A 22520-nucleotide genomic window follows, 5' to 3' on the forward strand; every position below is an offset into this window, starting at 1 on the left:
CAATTTATTCTATTGTTATTCAACATCAGAATTAATACAAATTAATGCGTAAACAATTATTTTCGGGGCTGTTGAATTTATTGCTTATCCAATTCAAATTAAACCAGACACATTTTAATTCTGACCTAACGCCTCTGCCCCACAGTAAAAATAGTCTTCTAAGTGAACAAAAAAAAAATGGTTGAAAACCTATTTTTCGATTTTTTACAGGATGTGAAAGTCAAATTTTAGTACCAAAAATGAATATTAAAAAAAAAAACGTGAAAAAATGTTCCGATTTTACGATTTTCTTCAGGTTTTCTTAGTTTAACTATGAGATACACTAATGAAAATTGATTTTTTTTATATTGTGTTTCTCAGACTCAAATTACGAGCTGCACCTTTCCCGCAAATAAAGGAGTACTGAGAGGAGACGCTCCATTGGACTACGCATTAGTTCGCCATTTTGTAATATTTTTCTTGAAAATAAATATTATATTTACTCTAAATACTTGTCTAAATATGTATAAACATATACCAAAAATTTCAATAATCTCCGTTATTTCCATCCATTCCTAAAAAAATCGCGAAAAACAGCTAAGTTTTGGCCTTCTAATTGACACTTCCCCCTTAAAAAGGCATTTTTTAGAATAATAGCTCCCAATGTTTACGAAAAAACTGACCTTAGTTTCATTTGATTTTGAAAAAGAAATCAAAATTTTTAAAAATTTTAATAACTCGTAAAAAAGGAGTAGCAAAGCTTTCCAGGTTTTGCGTAATGCTCCGTGACTTGACTCTCAAAAGTACTTTTGCATCACTTACTGTTTCACCGTTCTCGACCGATTTGAACCGATTCATAAATTACTTAAAAGATCCCTCAAAATAGTTTTAAGAGTAATAAAATTGATTTTCTGACGTAAATTACTAATCGGTTCATAACCGGTTCAAAACCGATTTCAACCGATTTATAAATTACTCAAAACAGTGTCCAAAATATTTTATGAGTAATATAATTGAATTTCGGATAAAAATTCGTTATCGGTGATGAACCGGTTAATTACCGGTAAATTAATTTAATTAATAAATTTAATTAATTAGGCTTTCCTTTTCTCGGTTGCAGAGTAAGTTTGCAGTTACGCAAAGTAACTTAAGTTGAAGTACAAATGTCGAAAATCACGTCCACTATGGTTACGCCTATTTTTGTTGTAATTATTGCTGCCGTCCAATGATCCAATTTTAGCTGAGATTCTTTACAATCTTAGCTTTTGTGGTCCAAGATGAAATCCGACCTCGTCAGATCGGACCCAAATTTTAGGTTTATACGTTTTGACACTAATAGATAACGAATATCATATGCGCCAAAAATCGATTTTTTGGACGTCTCGTCCCGTCCCGTCTGTCCTTCTAAAGAGAGAACGGAGAGAGCTATCGACAGGCGGTTTTCAGAAAAGGTTAAGGGCAGAATCACATTGACAGTAAAATGCTCACCGTCACCGTGAAAGTCCTCACCGTATTTCGTTGATTTACGCATTTTCATAGCAATTCTTACGCAAATTTTCCATTACAATAGTACCGTGTCTCATACTCGGTGGCACTAGGTAAAAATAGTATAATAAAATTGTATAAATAAAGCGCAAATGCGATAAACGGTAAGCAAAACAAAAAACTGTAGGATTTTTTGCTACAGTTTTTCGTACAGTTTTTTTGCTCACCGTTTATCGCATTTTCGTGTTATTTCTTCAATTTTCTTATATTATTTTCACCTAATGCCACCGAGTATGAGATAATGTAACACGGTAATTAAGAACTTGCGTAAAAATTACAATGAAATTGCGTAAATCAACAAAATACGGTGAGGGCTTTGACGGTGACGGTGAGCATTTTACTGTCAATGTGATTCTGCCCTAAATGTCGATTAACGCAATTTTTGCATCCAAAATTCAATTCACAATCGAATTTTGAAGTATTTCGAGTTGTAAGGACTCCGAGTTGCAGGCTTAAATGATCGCCTGTAAAGAATCCCAGCTACAATAAACTTATCTGGGTTTATCACTGGTTTTATTCGTTAACTCGAAAAATAGAGTTGTAATTGCTAAGCAGAGGAAAATTTTGTAAATAAAAATTCCTTTAAAGTCATTTAAGTTTTGTACATTATATTTTGTAGGCGTGGCTTAATGTCCATATGCAATGCAGGTTGGGGTCCTTAAAAATCCTGTTCATATTATTTCTATAACGTCAATATCTCGTTTCAATATCTCTTCAAAGATATTGAAAATTCTAAAATTCTAATCAAGTGGTCTGCCATAACTGCCATTAACTCTAGAAAATGGCGTAAGTGAAAAACATGAGGGTGGAGCTTATTTAACAAATATTCATTTTTTTTAAAAGACACACTTTAAATGAACATTTGAAAATAAAATCTTATTCGAAACTGTTAAAAAGAACAATTATTTTTGCAGAAAAGTAATGAGCAGTAAAATGTAAAATCTACAGGAGAATTCTGTAACGATATGACAATATCATATGACAAAATTTCATGGAAAATTCGCGAACAGGATCACATTAAAGCCCAGTGAGCATCGAATGGTCATTGCTAGGAGCTCCATAAAGTTCTTAGTAACTGATATGAATTTGATTTTCGATTAATTTTTCGGGATTTACCGCATAAAACTTTTTAAATTTGTCATATGACATTGTCATACTGTTGTAGAATTCCCCTACTGGTCAGCAAAAAAATGAGAAAAAAGCAGAGCAAATTAAAAGACATTTTTAATTTTGCTGCGGACTTTTGATTTTTTACTGACCGTTTTTAATAAAATACTACTCTTTTTTTAATTTTTTGCTAACCAATTTTTTTCCTGCTCGTTTTTTTCAATACTTGAGCACTCAACGAAGTTTTTTAACTTTGTTTGATTTTTTCATAACAAAAAAGATTTTTTTTAATAGAACTTCAAGGCTGGAAATGTGTCACTAGATCAGATCACAAACCATCAAGATGAATGGGCCAAAAAAAGTGGGAATAGGGAGAAATCACCAAAAAAATCTATCACTTATTTTTTGGTTAGAGAAAAAAATCCTGCAAACTTACCATTTGGCGCCTGGGAAGGATCCAGCAGTGCGAGATGTGGGCAATTTTTCAGTGGAACCACCGCAAACATCTCTTCATTGGCCAAAGCAGCGGCATTTTCCGCCAAGTAATCACTCAATGATTGATGATCCTTCTTCACCTCACCACGTGAACCCGATGGACCCGGTTGTGGTTCATTTCCTGCATTTCTGGTCCGTTCATTTGTACTGTCACTATCACAAGGCTCATCTGAAATCGTCATTCCCTGCACCATTTCACTGAGATTGGTTGTATCTTCGCTCACGAAGTTGGGCACCTTTTTGTTAAACTTCAAACACTTCCAGTACTTCTTCTGCACCGACAAAACATTGCGAATTGTCTCTATGCAGCTGGAGTTCAAATCCCGATTGCAAATGTCAAGGGGTGGTAGGGGATCACCGAGAAGTGCCTGAGAAGAGAAAAAGTTTTGCACTATCCTTCGTTCGAAGTATACAAAGCTTTTGAGCCCAACTGCAGCAAATAAAACAATAAGAGATATGAAAGCCCTTGTATCCGCTATTTTTTGACAGAGTTGATTATATTCTAGGTAATCTAATTCTAGATAAATGTGTATAATAAAAATTAACGGAATTAAAAAAAGCGAAAAAATCAAAAAGGTAATGCCCTAGACACACTTACGACTAAAGTCCAGAGACGACTAAGCTCGTTCATAGCCAAGTCAGTTCCTGACACACTACAAACGAAACGAGGCTTAACGTTTACTGGCACTCCATAAAACATAATTGTCGTGGGTTTTCTGCAGATATTTCTACTGAAATGCACTAGTACTACTTTCAATACGAAACTTACTTGCAAATTTACTTTACAATTCACTTATAACAATAAGAATTATTCACTAGAATCGCCTAAATTGGCTTAAGTCGCGAGTTAGCTTCCACCTCACAAATAATTGTAATTAACAATAATTATTGCACGTGTACTGAGAGATGAATTTACAAATAGTTTTATTTTCAGAGGAGTATTAGTGCCTTTTAGTAGAAATATCTGCATAAAAACCCACGAAAGTTATGTTTTGGGGACAACAATGAATGCTAAGCCTCGTTCGTAATGTGTCAGGAACTGACTAGGTTATGAACGAGCTTAGTCGTCTCTGGACTTTAGTCGTAAGTGTGTCTAGGGCATAAGCCTAAATCTAGCTTGAATAATTGCAAATTTGATCTTAGAGCTGAACTTTTGAAAAATTAATGAATTCTTTTCGAGCCAACCTTTCGTCTAAGATGGGACTGGGTCATTTTGCCCTAGTCATATATTTCTCCTCTCTGTGTCATTTCAAGGATATTCAAGCATTTATAAGAAAAATCCGGAAAATTAAGGAAAATAATGGAAAGCTAGAAATATAATTTGTTCTAGAAAAATCTTCCTTACGCTAATTTTCGAGATTTCCGCTATTTCGAATTTTCGGAAATTTGAATATGCAAGGGTGAAATGAAAACTTTTGTTTATCGTCAGTAGCGATTCGATGATAGTAATGACTCTCCAGTTTCGTTAAGTCTAAATGATGTGATGAAATGTTCGTCAGGTCTTTACGTATTGTGTCTCCTGAAAGTATGCAATTTTACTGTGTCACTGGAGTTAATTCGCGGGCCTTTTTTCGGTCCTGAAAAATTCTTTCAAAGCGGAACACCCTGTAGTTATCCCTGTAACTTTCCGTATAAATTGTAAATTTCAATATACAGTAAACTCTCATTTATCCGTGAGAACGGGACCAACATGTTACAGGGATTTTGAGATTGATACACATCAATTTGTTTGAAATCCAACGATTTTTTTGTTTACATTGAAAATTTGTGGAATGAATCCTGACATGACTGAATCGATATTCTCTCTAAATATGCGTACTGTCTAAAAAAGTTACATTGAGAAAGAATTACAGTAGGGTAAATGTCCTAATTCAAAACCATTTTTAGATGCTTTAACTTTGACAGAAGATTCAACACATTAAGTTCATTTTTATCTGAAGAGAATTACATAAATTTGCTCCTTGACTCTTCTAGAATGTTACTGTTTAGTGAAAATTCTATAAAAGTAATTTGAAAACATCATAAATATAAGAAAAATACACAAGTGCAAAATGCTTCTATTGGAAACAAATTAATCCAAATGAAGACAAGGGAAAGTTTCTAATTGGAGATAAACAGCGTAAGTGAAACCGCGAAGAAAGGCTTCCAAACCCTTGTTGACTTGCTCTTGAGTGTAGGATTTGTTCTCATTCCTGCTCTTTTCTCCTTTCCCATCTAAAACAATGAGAAAATCTCTCCAAAAAAAAATCATATTTCCGGGGTTTCCTATTGAAGCATTTGCAAACACTTCAGAAAAACTCCTTTTTGTTCACGAAATAGGTAATTATTTCGTTTGAAAACTTCACGTACCGTTAATAATAAAGATTTAGCACTTAATTTCACATAATTTTGCCAAAAATATTACATATATGTAAGAAAAAACGAATAAAGAACAATCACCCTATCATGTTTTTCATTGAAAAACATGGTGGATCGATTAAAAATTCCATGGTGAAAAAGTACACTTTTAATTTTTCTGAGAAATTAACAAATTAAAATTCGTGAACATGAATGGATTTTCGCTTTATTTGGAGCAAAATTGACTAAATAATGAAACTGTGGTATAGAAAATGTACAAATATAGTAATTTAGTACTGTATATATATATTATGAACACAATGACGTTTCCATTTGGAGTAACGAAAAATTTCCATTTGGAGCAGGTTTTGAATTATCTTAATTTACCCTAGATAGAGTACATTTGCTTTAACAAAAATGTCGCTCCTTGGAAATTACAAGGGGTCAACTCACCTTTTTGCGATTTTGAGATTCTAATGCACTTAGAAAGGCAATTTAATAAATTTTCAGATGATATAAGTCATTAAATTTCGTTATTCGAAAAGTTTTTAAAAATTTTAATCTTTTTGATTACTTGCATAATTTTGTTTGAAGTAAAGGGACACAAAATATATTCATCGTTTAAATTTTTGTGAAACAGGGGACTAACTCAGGCAAGTTGATCCCTTTGTTGTCCTGGAATAACAAATCATTCACTATCAGGAGCTCAGAACTCGGAGCTTCATGCTCCTTCTTCCACGGTCAACCCAAGACTGCCTCTATTTCCCTCTCGCATTCCCTTTCTCTAGTGCTGTCATGAAGAGAAAATGGCATACAACTTTCAAATAATTAACCGTTAGGACTATTGTAGAAGAACCGACTCCTACACCTTGTCATTCTCATTTAAGCACAATTTACACATCATTTAGAACGACAAGGAGCTAACTCATTAAAAAACATATTTTGAAAGGTAAAAATATAAAAGTTTCGATGTTTAAAATAAATAAATAAATTGAAATAAATTGTTTTTGTTCAGTCATTAAATTGAGATACTTATTTACACAAAGTTGAATCTTTCATACTGTCTCCTGAAAAATGGCAGAAAATTAGTTGGCCCCTTGTAATTTCCAAGGAACGATGTCAACAAAATTATAAAAATTCAACTGTCTCACGGACTTTTTTATGTCGCCCGGAAAAAGGGTTCACGGATAAGTGAGAGTCTACTGTAATTCGAAAAATGTATCTAAGTCACTTGTTTCAAAGCGGAACTCCCTGTATTCTTACTGGTATTTTCGGTAATTCGGATTTTCAAATACGATTTTTGGATATTCGGATATTCAGATCGCTTCGTATTTTTGAATTTTCCCATATTCGGATTTCCAGATTTGGACTTTCGTATATACAGATTCCTCTCGTTCAGTAATAACCTTCCCGATATGAGAGCTCTCTCCGGTTGAGGTTTTTCCTTTACCGATTCGAAGGTAAATCAGAGAGAACTTACATAAAAACCCGTTGGAAGTTCGAACGTTTAAACCAACGAGTTACACAAAACTGAGCAAGTTCATGAAAAGGACATTTATTTAAAAAAAAAAAAATTGCAATTCAAACTTTCTGCCATCCTGAATTTCCACAAAACTACATAAAAATTCACTTTTTGCAGCAAAAGTTTGCACATGTTGTTGACATTGTGGATGATTAAAGTGTCAAGAATACCGAAATTCGAAATGGCAAAACAATCAGCGCTAAAGCGACGACTACGTGAACTTTCACTTTAGGCTTCCGGTAGATTTTCGAATAGGTTTGGCTTGGCTTTAGAGTGGCTTTGTCTCTTCGAAAGGTTATTATACTGAACGGAGCCATTTTGGCATTTTCCGTAATTCAAATTTTCGGATAAGAATTTCGGATATTCGAATATCCACCAGATCTTTGCATTTTCAATTTTTGATCTTGGTTCATAAACCGGTTCAATCAAGTTATAAAATATATAAGCACTCTATGTAAAAATCAAAGAAAATTTAATGATTATCTAGAAATCTGTGGAAAGAAAATTGTTAATCAACTCGAACTCTTACCTTTGAGCACATGGTCATAGCGTAGGCGATGGAATTGACGTTGTATCCACCCTCCAGACAAATGATAACCCGTCCATTTGCCAGAGACGACAGCCAATGTGTGAAATGACCATAAGCCTCAGGGGAGACTTTGCATCCGCCCAATGGATCCCCAATTGCAGCATCGAATCCCGCCGACACCAGCACCAGCTCCGGATCGAATTCATATGCAATGGGCATGATGATGTTGTGAAATGCTGCTGTGTACTCTGCATCTCCCATTCCCCTCCTATTCCACGGAATATTGACATTGAATCCCTCACCGGTTCCACTGCCAACTTCCACATAATCCCCATCGGGTCCCTTCGGGAAGAAATTGCCCTGATCGAAGCGATGGAGGGAGATGTAGAGGACATCGCGACGTGTTTCAAAGATATGCTGTGTCCCATTGCCATGGTGGACATCCCAATCGACAATCAAGACACGCTTCAGTCCATGACTCCGGACAGCATATTCAGCTGCCACGGAGACATTATTGAAAATGCAGAAACCGTGCGGAAGATCGGATTCTGCATGATGTCCAGGCGGACGGACAACACAAACACCACACCTCGAATTACCATTGAGAACATCATCGACCACTTGAAGGACAGATCCTGCTGCCAAAGTGGCACAATTCCAAGTAGAACTGTGAAAATACACTGAATTGTATTGCTCCCCAATCACCTCGAGATCCTTCCTCTGCACACTCTCCTCCATCAACTTCACATGCTCCGGCGAATGCACCAGACACAATTCCTCCACCGTGGCTACCCTACTACCAACCCGATGCATTCGTCCAACAACACCAAATTCCCCCAATTTGTCCCAAATTGACGTAATTCTCTTGGGACACTCCGGATGCACCTCAAACACATTCCGATGCTCAGCCATAGCCTCGTCATACACCAAACACACCCTATTTGGTGCCACCCTGAGATTTGTGCTCATCTCCAGACGCTGCAGACGTTCATTAACCGTCCGGATGCGTTCCTCATTCTGCACCGGATAGCAATTGCGCGTGTCAAAGCGTTCAGGACGCTCTGTAATACCCTTAAAAACCGACACCACCTGATGCAATTCCCTCGGTGGATTGATATTATTAACCTCCTCCAGGCCATACGTCCGATGGACTTGCAAACACTTCCAAAATGGCCTCTGGACGGAAATGCAATTGAGAATTGTCTCCTGGACACTCTCACATGGAGCTTCCAGTGGCTCAATATTGGGACAAGGATCCCCAAGGAGAGTTCTCAGAGTGAGAGCTGCTCCTTCGGCCAGAGACCGAAGGCAGTAACCACCTTCGAGAATCACAGCCACTTTTCCCTCGGCCAGAGACATCAGAGGAGACAGGAGATGAGTATAGGCTGCAGGAGTAACCTCCATTTCCCCCTGGAGGACAAGAAGGATCACTGAATTTTAAGGGGAAGGTTTGAGGACGACAAAATCAAGCAGGAAAGCAGCATTTATAGCACTTGCACAAAAGTTAATAGCAACATTTTATGTTACTTATAAAACAAGCCACGCCTACAAATAAAGCCACGCCCCTTTTTGACAAATTATTATCCAAATACATTTAAACACTTTTTTAACACGTAAAAACTCAATTACAAAACAAACCAATCATAATTAATGGGCGGGACCTAAGAACCCTCCCAATGAAAAAAACCACACCCACTATGCAACATTAGAAGGATCATACAGTACTCTCTCCAATCAGGAATATGGGGCGAAATGTCATCCGGTTTATCGATAGATTTGGGCGTCAAAGCCTTTGTAAATTCCACAAAAAGCGCTCAATTATAAAGAATCACGATAAAATAGAAAGAACTACAGCAATTTTGAGCAAATTAGCTTCATAATTAAACGTGAAAATTGTCAACAAAATTTTTCGCCCGATTGAGAAAAAGCCGATTGAGTGAGAGTCTACTGTAAGTTATCTGGCGATCTAAATCTTAAAAAAAAAAAACAGTGATAAGCCCAAATAAGCTTATAGTAGCTGAGATTCTTTACATACAATTTCGAAATGCGTGCAACTCGGGGTCCTGGCAACACAAAACACTTGGAAATTCGATTGAGAGTTGAATTTTAAAGGTTAATAGCTCCGGCACACCTTTTAGATCTGGAAAATTTCATGAAGTCGAAATTCACATCCCTTTCTTTCTCACATGTTTTGCATATGTTTATCTCATTCTCTCGCACTCTTCTTATTCTCTTAAACATCACTTCAAATTCAATTTAGCTCAATCGAATTTGGTATGCGAAAGAATGAGATAGCAAAACATGTGAGAACGAAAGGCTTTTGAATTTCGACTTCATGAAATTTTCCTGATCTAAAAGGTGTGCCGGAGCCATAAAGATCACGTAGAGCTAATTTTATCCATTTCTGCAGCCGAAAACACTTTGCTCAACGCGATTCTTTACCCCTTCTTCAAAGAATCTCAGCTACCATAAGCTTATCTGGACTTATCACTGGTCATTTTCTATTTTTAAATAGTCTGAGTGCGGAAGGTCAACAAAAGAAAAACAAAGTTGATTGAAATCGGTTAATAAACATTACAGGTAGAGGTCCATTTGGATATAGTAAAGGTCGGGGTACAGTGGGTTGGAGTAGAGACGGATGGGACCCATTGAAAGAAAAATCTCGATTCCAGATACAATATATTAAAATTGCATTGAAATCGCATCATAAACACCGAAAGTACAGTCCAGTCAACACATTTTTGGTTATAGCTTAGGTTAGAGAATATCGAGAGAGAAGTACAACCCATTGTTGGAAAGGTCTCAATGTCAGCTATAACATACTAAAATTTAAAATAAAAATCATCATCTAGTTTTCGAAATATTTGAAATTAAAATATCGAAAATCGATTTTGCGATTAATCGTACTTAAGATTAAATCGTATGAAATTGGTGTGTCACAAGAGTTGTAGTACTCCACGAGAGTTTTGTATAATACACCGAAATTTTTCAAGTTCTAACAATTAGAACCGGAGATATGACCACTTAAAAATTCAATTTTTGACCCCTTTCAGGTCGGGTTAGGGGAGTCACGAGACCTTAAGTTTGGTGGTCAGGGAACCTTGAGTTCGGATAAAGTTTAGGTGTCAAAAAAGTATTCCACGAGAGCTTTCCAAAACACCAAAATTTTTCAAATTCTGATATTTAGAACCGGAGATATAGCCTGGAGGTCAGGGGAGTCAGGGAACCTACTATTTTTTAATGGAAAGGTCTTAGGCTCAACTATAGCATACTAAAATTTAAGACTGATCCATGCCGTAGGGGCTGAGTTATTGAGAACACAAAATTTGGGAGTATTCTAAAATGGCGGAAATTAATTCTAGTGACCCATCGATATTTAACCCTTTCCAAAAACCCTTTATCGATATCTTTTTCCATTCTCTCTGCAGAAGTAGTTATACGACGGATCGACGGACAGACAGGACGTCCAATTTCTTTTACATAACCTCATTTTTTATATTTTGAATGCAACCGCCCGCCGTTTAAATTTGAGAAACTCGACTGTATTTGAATACGCTTAGGAAGGGATTTAAATAGTATGACATTTTTAACAGCCAGGTTTTTCCGTAACATAACCCTTTGAAATATCGTGAATATAGATAAATTTGAAGCAGTTCCAAAAGGTTATTAAGTAGAGAAGAACGGGTTATAAATCGATAATTAAGTTTATCCTATATTCAAAACTATAAGGTTTTATACAAGTTTGGGTATTTCATTTTCGTACATGGATACTTCGTCTATATACGAAAACACCATTGAATCATTCCTAAAACCGGTTTTACAATATTAACTGTGCAAAAGACTCCAGGACACTTATTTTTCTGTTGATTAATGCAAGTTCGAGTTTATTGAAAAGGTCTTAGCGGTCCTAAAATCCCCAAAAAATCCGAACCTTTACCGAAATTAACCAATTTTGAACCCTTAATAAATTAGAATAATGTGAATTATTATAAACATTTTTTCGTATAATGGAATCGGCTAAGAAAAGAATTTACGACATTAGTGCTCAAAAAAGGAAAAAAAAGAATGAAAGAAAATATTATCAAAATCGATGTAAATGTCAAACTTTCCGTATAAACTAGAAATTTCAATATAATCCGAAAAATCGATCTGTCACTTGTGAACTGAGCAATTTAAAAATACATAAAATATAGAATAAAATAAATAAAAACATAAAAAATAATCAATTTTAATTAATTAATTGTCATTAAGAAACGCGTCCAGTATACAATTTTTTAATAAAAATTATTGAGATTGAAAATTATCTACATGCTAGAGCTTAATTTAAAAAAAAAATAGTAATAATGTGTGATATATGAATTTAGTTATGCAAAATTTTCATGAAAATAAACCAATTCCAAGCGAAATAATTTGTTAGACTACAATTTTTCAATGTGAATGAATATGAATAATGTGAATTAATTAGAATTGTTAGCATAAAATATTACTACTAATAGCTTAATAAATAAATTTATTTCTGGTCACAAACATGCATTTACCCTAAATTATAATTTATGGATAACACGAGTAGAACTCTTAAAATTATTATTTGGCACCAATAATCGTGATAAACCATTATAAACCATTTATTAACATCTAATTAATTCATAATTGCTTTGTGAAACTAACAATTAATTCAAATAATGAAGTTTATTTCCAATAACAGATTTTAATTTCGAGTTTCGAATGGGGAAAATCGGGAAAATCAACTTCAATACAGCTATAAGCGCAATTATATTAAAAATAAATGCATTGGCATTTTTGTGTATACCGTACGAAACAAAGGGTATTATTTTATAATAATTCTGTATCGATGAATAACAAAAATGGAAATTTCTGTTTAAAAAAAATCAAAGAAAATTTATGTAAATCAACTCTATGTATTTTTTTTTCATTTTTCCTATTTTCCTCGTTATTCATCCATTGCAATTTAATTTATAATATACAAATGGTTTATATTTTCCCATTTTAAAATGTATACTCGCAACTATTCAGATTTATATTTATAAATCAGGATATTGCACCAAAACCAAAAATTCAAATAAAAAAAAAACACCATTCAATTAGTTTTTTTTTGCAGGTAAAATAACTTGCATAAATTGTAACACAAACAGTACCAAAGAGCATTTATTTGAATTGTGGAAATTGTGCCTAAAGAGTATTGTTGATAATTCAATTAAGAAGCTTCTTGCATTGCACTTGCTATAGTTATTTGGTTGGCCGAAGTGGAAGAAAAGGGAATTAAGCAACAATAAATACAAATAGAAACATTACAAGAAATTTCACCCCGAAGCAAAATCCATTCTGTTAGTCCATTTTCATTTGTTTGTATTAAGAATTAGACAGACAGAAACTGCATAGAAACAATTTGAGCCTCGTTTTACCAGGAACTTTGAATATTTATAATAAATTTAAAAATACAAAAATAATAAAGTGGAAACAAAGAATTTTTTCTATCTCTAAAAGTAATAAAAACTTTCTAATTTAAAGTAAAATTTCAATATAAATTAGGTATTTTACTAATACAGTCCATCTTGATCAAAAAATATCCGATCGGTTTTATAAAATTAATTATCATTTGAATTGTCAGAAATCTCAAATACGTGACATCTGAACTTACTACTTGATTTTAATAAAAAAAAACGCCATAATTATAGAGTCAGGTCCCAGTCGGAATTCAGAAACCCAAAATCCCGAATGTCAAAATCTCGAAAAGGCCAAAATCTCCAAAGCTAAAATCCCAAAAAGCCAAGGCCCCGAACGGGCGAAATACCGAAAAACCAAAATCCAGAAAGCGAAAATTCCGAATTTATCAAAATTCCGAAAATCAAAATCCAGTAACTAATATCCTTAAAGCGAAATTCCCGATCGCAAAAATTTCGAAATTTAAAATCCCAAAAGGCCAAAACCCCGAAAAGCCAAAATCCTGAACGCCAAAACCCCGATCCCAAAAATCCTGAAATCCAAAATCCTAAAATGTCAAAACCCCGAAAAGCGAAAATCCCGGGAAGCCAAAATCTCGAAAGATAAAATCCCAGTCAGCCAAAATCTTGAACGCCAAAATCCAGAAAACTGGAATCCCAAAAAGCTAAGGTCGCGAACGGACAAAATACTGAAAAGCCAAAATCTAGATCGCAAAAATCCAGAAAGCCAAAGTCCCAAAAGGCCAAAACCCCGAAAAGCCGAAATCTCAAAAAGCTAAAATCGTGAAAATCCACAATCCCCAAAGCCAAAACCCCTAAAAGTCAAAATTCTGAAGGCCAAAATCCCGAAAAGCCAAAATCCTGAACGCCAAAATCCCGAAAAGCCAAAATCCCGATCGCAAAAATCTCGAAATCCAAAATCCCAAAAGACCAAAACCCTGAGAAAAAAAAGCTAAAATCCTGAAAAGCCACAATCTCCAAAGCCAAAATCCCTAAAAGTCAAAATCCTGAACGCCAAAATCCTGAAAGTCAAAATCCTGAAAACCCAAAATCTCAAAAGACAAAATCCCGAACGCCGAAATCCCGTAAAAATTCAAAATACCGAAAATTAAAATCTCAAAAAAGCCAAAATCCCGAAAAACCAAAATCCCGAAAGCCAAATCCCGAACGCCAAAATTCTGAAAGCTAAAATCCCGTATGCCAAAATCCCTAAAACAACAATCCCGAACGCCAAAACCCTAAATGGATCGATATTCCGAATTGCTTGTAGGTGTCTTTTTTTTTAATGTATTGAGCTTTCTAAAAAGCCGAAAATCATTCAATTTGATTTAAATATGGATTTAGGCTGATTTTTTGAGGAAAAATTCAATAAAACTTTATTAAGGATTTACTTTAAGAAAATTTTGAATAGTTTTTTTTTTAAGACAGCTAAAATATGGTTTTTGGAAGAGCTTTAAGGAAATCTCTCAAAATTTCCACATTTACCGCAAAAAAATTGAAATTGTGTTAGCATTGAATTTTTGGAGAAGTAAAAGTCTTCTTTGTTGTCTTTAGCAAAATCTTTTAACAAAATTCGCCAAGTTCATCGAAAACGAGAGCATTTTTCATAATGAGTAATTCGTAAAATAGCTGATATTCTTTCTTTGAAAAACTAATTAAAAACAAGTTAGAAAAATCAGCTATCTAAAATCACACGAAATCATCAAAAACGGATTAAAAAGGGATTTATAACCGATTTAACCCAATTTTTCTATTTAAGAGCCTTTTTGACTTAGGAACATTTCTTTTAGGACGTTTTTCCACAAGCCTAAAAAAACAAGCATCTCAAATTCGTTTCTGAATTTTTCCTAAATCCATCCAAATAGTCAAAATCGGTGCAGAAACGGATCAAACAGAGTTCTCTTAAAGAAAGGTTCATAATCGGACACTATTTCCAAAATGATTTTGGTAAATGATTAGATAAAAATAGGATCTTTGCGATTTTTTTCGAGAGAAATCTTGTTTTTTGCATTTGAAAACCATTTATTTAGAGAATAATACCCCAAAAGAAAGATCTTTTAGAAACATCAGAATTTTTTAAAACAATAAAAGTTCATAACATCCAAAATTCGGAAATTGAACAATTCTCGAAATCCAGATATCGAATTTTTCCAAATGCTGATTTTCGATGTCGAAAATCTAAAGTTAAGTGCCACTAAACTTTAGCGGGCTCTCTACTCAAATTTCTGAAATAAAGGGGTCTTAAAAATTATCTGACAAAAATTAGCAATTTCTAAAATAAAATTACAACAAGGCTGCAGTAGATTGAGCATAAGATGACAATTCAAGTATTTACCAAATGACGTAATTTTAAATTTTGCCCCTCTTACTAAAGTTCTAGTTATGACCTCATTTTAGTACTTAACATTAGCAAATGTAGATATTAAGAAATGTTTTAACGAAATTTCGAATGATTTAATTTTAACGAAAGTCTTATTTCCTTAACAAAACAATTTTTAAGCTGCAAAGATTTAAAAAAAAAAGTTTAAGAGAAATTAAATTAAAACTTTCTAACACGTAAGTCTGTTTTTCATCAACTTTCGATCAAGCTTTTACAGCGTATTTCTTTGGAAATTGATCACTAAGACGGCGATGGCCGAAGATTTTCTTTCTGATCATAATCATTGAAAACGTAACATGTTATGACGATATAAGAACTCAATCTCAAAAATATAAAAAATTAAAAACTTTAAAAATGTATTTATGATTGATTATAACAATCTCCAAATAAATCAGAATTATTTTCATTTAGAAATATTAAATGTTTTTACTGAATATTCTAACGAAAATGCGTTCAGAGTAAAACGTGGCCAGAACAAATAATAAGAAAATGAAGAAAAATAAAGCAGAAAACAAACAAACAAATATTAGTTAAATTATTGTATATCCAACTACCTTTTCATCACCCAAAGCGGAGTCATAGCCCGCAGAAACTATTACCAAATTGGGTGCAAACTACGAAAAGAACAGAGAAAAAGGGATGCTGTAAGTGCATGCTCTTAAAAAAATCAAAACACACCTCTGGACATCCGTATGCTGCATCATATCCTGCCGAGACTATCACTAGTTGTGGTTGAAACTGTGGATTTTTAACAGTTTTTTTTTGCATGTAAAATGATGAGAAAGAGATGAAGTAGAGAATTAAAAAAAAGTGCATTGAACATTGATGTTAAACATGATTTTGTGGGCAGGTTTGAATTTGAAAAGGAGAATTTTGTGTGTTATATGTTTTTCCTGTTCCGAGGGCTGTTGAACAAATTCCCATCAAAGAGATATTTACCTCAATCGCCACCGGCAGGAGAATTTGCTGGAAGATGGCCAAATAGTCGGCGTTGGTCATGCCAGTCTGATTGAGTGGCAAATTGAAATTGAATCCCCTGCCAGCACCTTCGCCCACCCAATCGAAGTCCGATTCGCGCAAATTCGGCCAAAATGCCCCATTCTCATAGCGATGAATGGAGAAATACAGCACACGGGGATCATCATAGAACATCCTCTGGGTACCCTGCCCATGATGGATATCCCAGTCGACAATTAAAATTCGCTTAATGTCGCCCCGTCGGAGAATTTCCTCTGCAGCTATTGCCACATTGTTGAAAAAGCAGTACCCATTGAATTCTGCCTTCATTGCATGATGGCCAGGTGGACGAATTATCGCCATCCCATTCAGCACCCGACCCTCAGCCACAGCACTCACCAACTCCACCGTGCTGCCCACACACTGAACTGACAATTCAAATGTTGTCTGCAAGGGAGAATTACCATCAAATAGCACACCATTAGTCCGCAACTTGCTCTGCACAATTTGCCCCACAATTTGCAACTGAGATGGATTTTTTTTTGTCCTTTGCTCAACCTCCCCCTCTCGCCCACCTCTCCAGGTACACAAGAAAACTAACACAACTCCAAACGACCATTGGGGCTGCTCTATCAAAATATTTCATCTAAACAAAACGTTCACTGTTCAATACTTTCGAAATAGTAATGCCCAACGCACAATAACTTTTGTTTAGTAAACATGTTTTTGACATTTCAATAAGAGTGAGTGAGATCTAGCTCTAGTCATCTCTCTCACACTTATAGAAAATTTTGAAAACATGTTTACAAACAAAAATTATTGTGCGTTGGGCATAATTCACAAGATTACCAGAAAATTCACACAACATCTTATACAACTGACTAAACCTAAACAATTCTGACTACCTTTCAGAGACTGGAATGTTTTGGAAGATTCGAAATTTCGAGTTTTTCAAAGTTATCGATTTATTTAAATTTATAGTTTTTTTTTAAATATCAAAATTTCTAACCAAACTCCAAAAGAAATGCAGATACGACAGAAGTAGACGCACCGACGTCATATTGAGAAACCCGTCATATTGTCCGGGAAACACTTCGCGAAACCTGAGAAACCAACTTTTTTCATCGCGAAGCCCAAGAAACCCAAGAATTGCATCGCGAAACCCGAGAAACCCAAAAATTGTTTCGCGAAGTCCGAGAAACCCAATAATTGCATCGCGAAATAAGAGAAACCCAGCGTCTGCATCGCGAAACCCGAGAAACCCAATTTCTGCATCGCGAAACCCGAGAAACCCAAAAATTGGATCGCGAAACCCAAGAATTGCATTGAAAAACCCAAAAATTGCATCGTGAAACCCAAAAATTGCATTGCGAAACCCGAGAAACCCAAGAATTGCATCGCGAAACTCGAGAAATGAAATGCATCGCGAAACCCAAAAATTGTTTCGCGAAATCCGAGAAACCCAAGAATTGCATCGTGAAACCCGAGAAATCCAATTTCTGCATCGCGAAACCAGAGAAATCCAAAAATTGCATCGCGAAACCCAAGAAACCAAAAATTTCATCGCGAAACCCGAGAAACCCAAGAATTGCATCGCGAAACCCGAGAAACCCAATTTCTGCATCGCAAAACCCTAGAAACCCAAAAATTGCATCGCGAAACACTAGAAACCTAGTGTCTGCATCGCGAAACCAGAGAAACCCAATTTCTGCATCGCGAAGAAACCCGAGAAACCCAAGAATTGCATCGCGAAACCCGAGAAACCCAATTTCTGCATTGCAAAACTCGAGAAACCCAAGAATTGCATCGCGAAACCCGAGAAACCCAATTTCTGCATCGCGAAACCCGAGAAACCCAAAAATTGCATCACGAAGCCCGAGAAACCCAAGAATTGCATCGCGAAATCCGAGAAACCTGCGTTTGCATCGCGAAACCCGAGAAACCCAAGAATTGCATCGCGAAAACCGAGAAACCTGCGTCTGCATCGCGAAGCCCGAGAAACCCAAGAATTGCATCGCGAAATCCGAGAAACCTGCGTCTGCATCGCGAAACCCGAGAAACCCAATTTCTGCCTTGCGAAACGCGAGATAGCAGAAGCCCTTGGCAGAAAAATGGGATTGAGTTACCCCTTGAGTACGAACTTCGAAACCAATTTTAATTTTCGGCAATACACCGGTATAAGGGGAAGAGAGGCTACATAAATGTACGATATTTTCTCGCATATTCTAAAGGAACCTACATATATCCCATTACGCTAAAGGCAGATTTCCTTTAAAAAAATACGTGAAAAAAAACGAGTGATAATCCTAGATCAGCTCGTAGGTGAGATTCTTAATGTGAGCAAACTCGGATTGCATGCAAATTCGATTTGTCAATGTGATTTGACAGAATCACATTGACATATTTTGGATTGAGGTAAGAACTGCATAAAATGGCTAAAATTATGTACAAAACCCGCTCGGGTCGAGGATATAATGGCTTAGATAGTGCTCCAAAGTCCAGACGCGCAGCTTCACCATTAAACGGTTTACTATTGTGCATAAACACGCAGAACTTCATCATAATATTATTAATGTGCTGGACAGATTCACGGCTCAAGTCGAAAGACTGCTTAACGTAATTATAATCAGAATAATGTTTGCACTGTATTCCCATCAGTTTTCCAATAAGCCGTCTCCGGCTTAAGCCGCAAGTCTGTCTAGGGCATAATATTGTGCTCAAAAGACGCACAGCATAAGCATAAAATAACTATTCTCGTTATTCTTAAAATAGATAGATACTTTATTTATCGACAATGCTTTAAAAGCGCAACAATATTACAGAAACAGTTTAAGCATGAAAACGTTCAGCAATTGCTTAAAACACACAAAAATCTGTTTTAGAATGATTCACGCTCGAAAATTGTGAATTTCAAGCACAATCCAAACCATTTAATGCTTGAGACGAGCATGTTTTAAGCATAATTTTAACCGTTTTTGCTGAAGCAGTGCGTGTTTTGAGCACTATATTAACCGTTTTATGATGAAGCTGCGCGTTTTAGGAGAACTTTGCATGTATTAACAAAGAAGTGTAAAAAGAAAAATAAATTGTAAGAGAGGGGCAATATAGTGTGAGAGTTTACAATTTCACTAATTCACAGTTTAAAACATTTTAAACACACGCTCAATCTTACAACGTTGATTCATGCTCGAGCAGTGTGAATTTTGCGATATGCGTATGTTTTTCGCAGTTCTAGAAATCCTGGCCCTGTGAGGGTTTTAAGCATAATTTTGCCATTTTATGTTTCAGTTGCGCGATTTCTATGCACAATCGTAATCGTTTTATACTAGACCATAGCAGGTTCTACTCTAAATTTTTACCGCCTTATGCTGAAGTCATTTGAGTTTTATTCACAAATTTAACGATTTTTTGTTTACGCTATGCGAGTTTTGTACAAAATTTTAACCATTTTATGCTGAAAGTAATAGGGTCTTACACCCCATTTCAAATAGTTTTCTTGATGAATATTTACGGGTCTTTAGCTAAATCCACAATGTTTTTACCATTTTAAAATGCCACGCGTTATGAGGCACTGAAGTAGGGGAAATGCTTCTAATTTTGTCCAGTTTCTTATTTTGGACACTTTGAGGATAACATTGGACACTAAAAATAAATTGATTAAAATGATGGATTTTTATTCCAATATTTGATGAATAATGAATTCTATCTAAATATTTGTTCTTTTTGGAATATTTTAACACTAAATACGTTAAAATTTGAATATGATTTGAGTTGAAATTGCTTTGTTGAAAATTCAGTGTGAGCAATTGCTTACGAGAAATATGACAGAACTTCGTGGCTTACTTCAGTCTTATTTAGTTTTGGTGAAGTACTAACAAAGTTTGTTCGCTGTTTTTGAGTGATATTATTGAATATTCATTGAATATTGTGTTGATTCACGTTACTGATGATTTGTACATTTGATCTGAAATGAGATTTGCCTCGTGAGTTAGATTTTTCGTGTGAAAAATGGGAAATGTTTTAAGACATTCACCAGTGAGGTGATGATTCTTATTTTGGACAGGTGTTTTTCTCACGAAATTTCGTGAAGTATTAGCTTTTGTGATGACTAGGTTGGACAAATGCCTGGAGAAATGAAGGAGCATCATCTCTACGAAAGAGATGCAGTGAGAAATGCCTTGAAAGGCTCCCGGAAAGGGCAGGGAATGAGCGAATCCGCACGTACTTGGAGTACCGAAGTCAACTCACTTTAATGAATGATATGGAAAGTTTCTGGGCTTCTTGTGACACTCCACGTTTCCCTTACATGACCAGGAAGAGGACTTGATAAGATTGGTTCATAAAATGAAGAACAATGGGCATCCTATTGAGGCGGATTATCTGTCCAAATTTACAGACAAGTTGTAAAAATTAATAACCAAGTTGTCCAAAATAAGAGTCAAATTCACCTCTACATATCAATTCATTTTTAAACGTATTAAAACTAATTTTAGTAAAAATGAGATGATAAATAGCTTGCCAAGTTTCTAAACAATCCTTCTGAAAAGAGAGTAACAAGAAAAGTCAATTAGTATTGAAAATATGGCACTTCAAACTTAGGATATCGATGCTTATATGCAGTCTGTCCAAAATTATAAGCACTTCCCCTATAGGTTTTAGAGCTTTATAATTACCTCAAAAGTATACGAAAAATACATTTTAACCGAATGAAAATTTTGATTTTAAATTGTTTTAAATGGTTCTGCGTTGTAAAATCCATTAGCATTATCAAGATATTTTACAAAACAAATCGAAATTATGCATAAAAATGTGATTTTTTTTTCATGAAGATTTTTGGCTATGAGTATTAGACTCCTAGCTAAAGTGGTGGAAAACAGAAAATTTTATAAAAATTGGCATTTTCTTGAGGAAATTTAACGCAAATTCCTCAAGAAAATATAAAAATCTGGAAAATCTTTTTAATATTTTTTTAGTATTAGGACTCCCATAAAAAACTCAAAATATCAAAATACGTTTTTTGTTGGGAAAATAAATTTACCAACATAAAAAAGAATATTTTCACTCAAGATATTGAAAAATAATTTTTGGCAAAGTTCATGAGGGAAATATTTTAGATAATAATATGCAAATTGAGAATTTCTCAATATTTCCATGCGTCCGTGAAAAAAAGAAATATATTTTTATTATTTCTCTATTAATTATTCTTTTTATTAATTTGTTTCTTTTGGGTGTCTTTTTTATATAATAAGGGAAGAAAGAAAAAAATATTTAGAAATACTTTTGAATAAACAAATACGAGTATTAAAATAAATATTAATGGCGCTGGCACACCTTTTCAATTGAGTGAATTTCAATCGATTGAAATTTTACCTCTTACTCTTTCAAAGCAAAATAAGATATATGTGTCTCTTTCTGTCAAATGAAAATTGAAATTGAAATTTCAATTTCAATTTTAAATTTCATTTGACAGAAAGAGACACCCATATCTGATTTCAGTTTGAGAGAGTAAGAGATAAAATTTCAATCAGTTGAAATTCACTCAATTGAAAAGGTGTGCCAGCGCTATAAGGAATAAATATTTTAGAAATATATAAAAAAAAATATTTTGTAGTACAAGATTTTACCTAAAAATTGGTGAAATTCGTATTAATATATAATTATTACGATTTTCAACGATTTTTAAAATGTGGCATAAAAACTACGATCACCCTTAATTTGGAAAAATTGTAAAAAGCGAGAAAATGCAGTATATTAAAAATATTGCCCGCAAGCAGAAAGTGAAATTTGGCGCTGGCACACCTTTTCAATTGAGTGAATTTCAACCGATCGAAATTTTATCTCTTACTCTCTCAAACTGAAATCAGATATGGGTGTCTCTTTCTGTCAAATGAAATTTAAAATTGAAATTTCAATTTCAATTTTCATTCGATAGAAAGACACACATATATCTTATTTCGCTTTGAAAGAGTAAGAGGTAAAATTTCAATCGATTGAAATTCATCCAATTGAAAAGGTGTACCAGCGCCATTAAGAATTGATTTCGATCTATTATTAGAATTATGAATGCAAAAAGACATACGTCCCTATCCTTTTCACTCTTTCATAGTGTGAAGGGTGCAAAGCACAAGTCTTTCCCCACGGTGTGTTTCTACCCTTTTGATCGTGCCGGCCGGATCGCGTTAGCGAGGCAACTAATCGTCCAGCTCA

At 34.7% G+C, this 22520-nt stretch overlaps 1 protein-coding gene across 2 annotated transcripts in view; it reads right to left on the reverse strand.

Annotated features, from left to right (window-relative positions):
* The window catches only part of LOC129807115 (histone deacetylase 6), a 32995-nt gene that overhangs the window by 8808 nt on the left and 1667 nt on the right, over nucleotides 1–22520 (reverse strand). Inside the window, exons 4-7 of one of the 2 annotated variants that reach the window (XM_055856158.1) lie at nucleotides 16296–16760; nucleotides 16035–16094; nucleotides 7515–8924; nucleotides 3068–3494 (exon numbers count right to left, since the gene is read on the reverse strand). In XM_055856158.1, coding sequence (XP_055712133.1) covers nucleotides 3068–3494; nucleotides 7515–8924; nucleotides 16035–16094; nucleotides 16296–16760 — 2362 coding nt within the window. The remainder of the gene's footprint in view (nucleotides 1–3067; nucleotides 3495–7514; nucleotides 8925–16034; nucleotides 16095–16295; nucleotides 16761–22520) is intronic. The other variant, XM_055856159.1, reaches the window with a different exon arrangement.

This window comes from Phlebotomus papatasi, chromosome 3, assembly GCF_024763615.1.
Source record: "Phlebotomus papatasi isolate M1 chromosome 3, Ppap_2.1, whole genome shotgun sequence".
Classification (NCBI taxonomy): Eukaryota; Metazoa; Arthropoda; class Insecta; order Diptera; family Psychodidae; genus Phlebotomus; species Phlebotomus papatasi.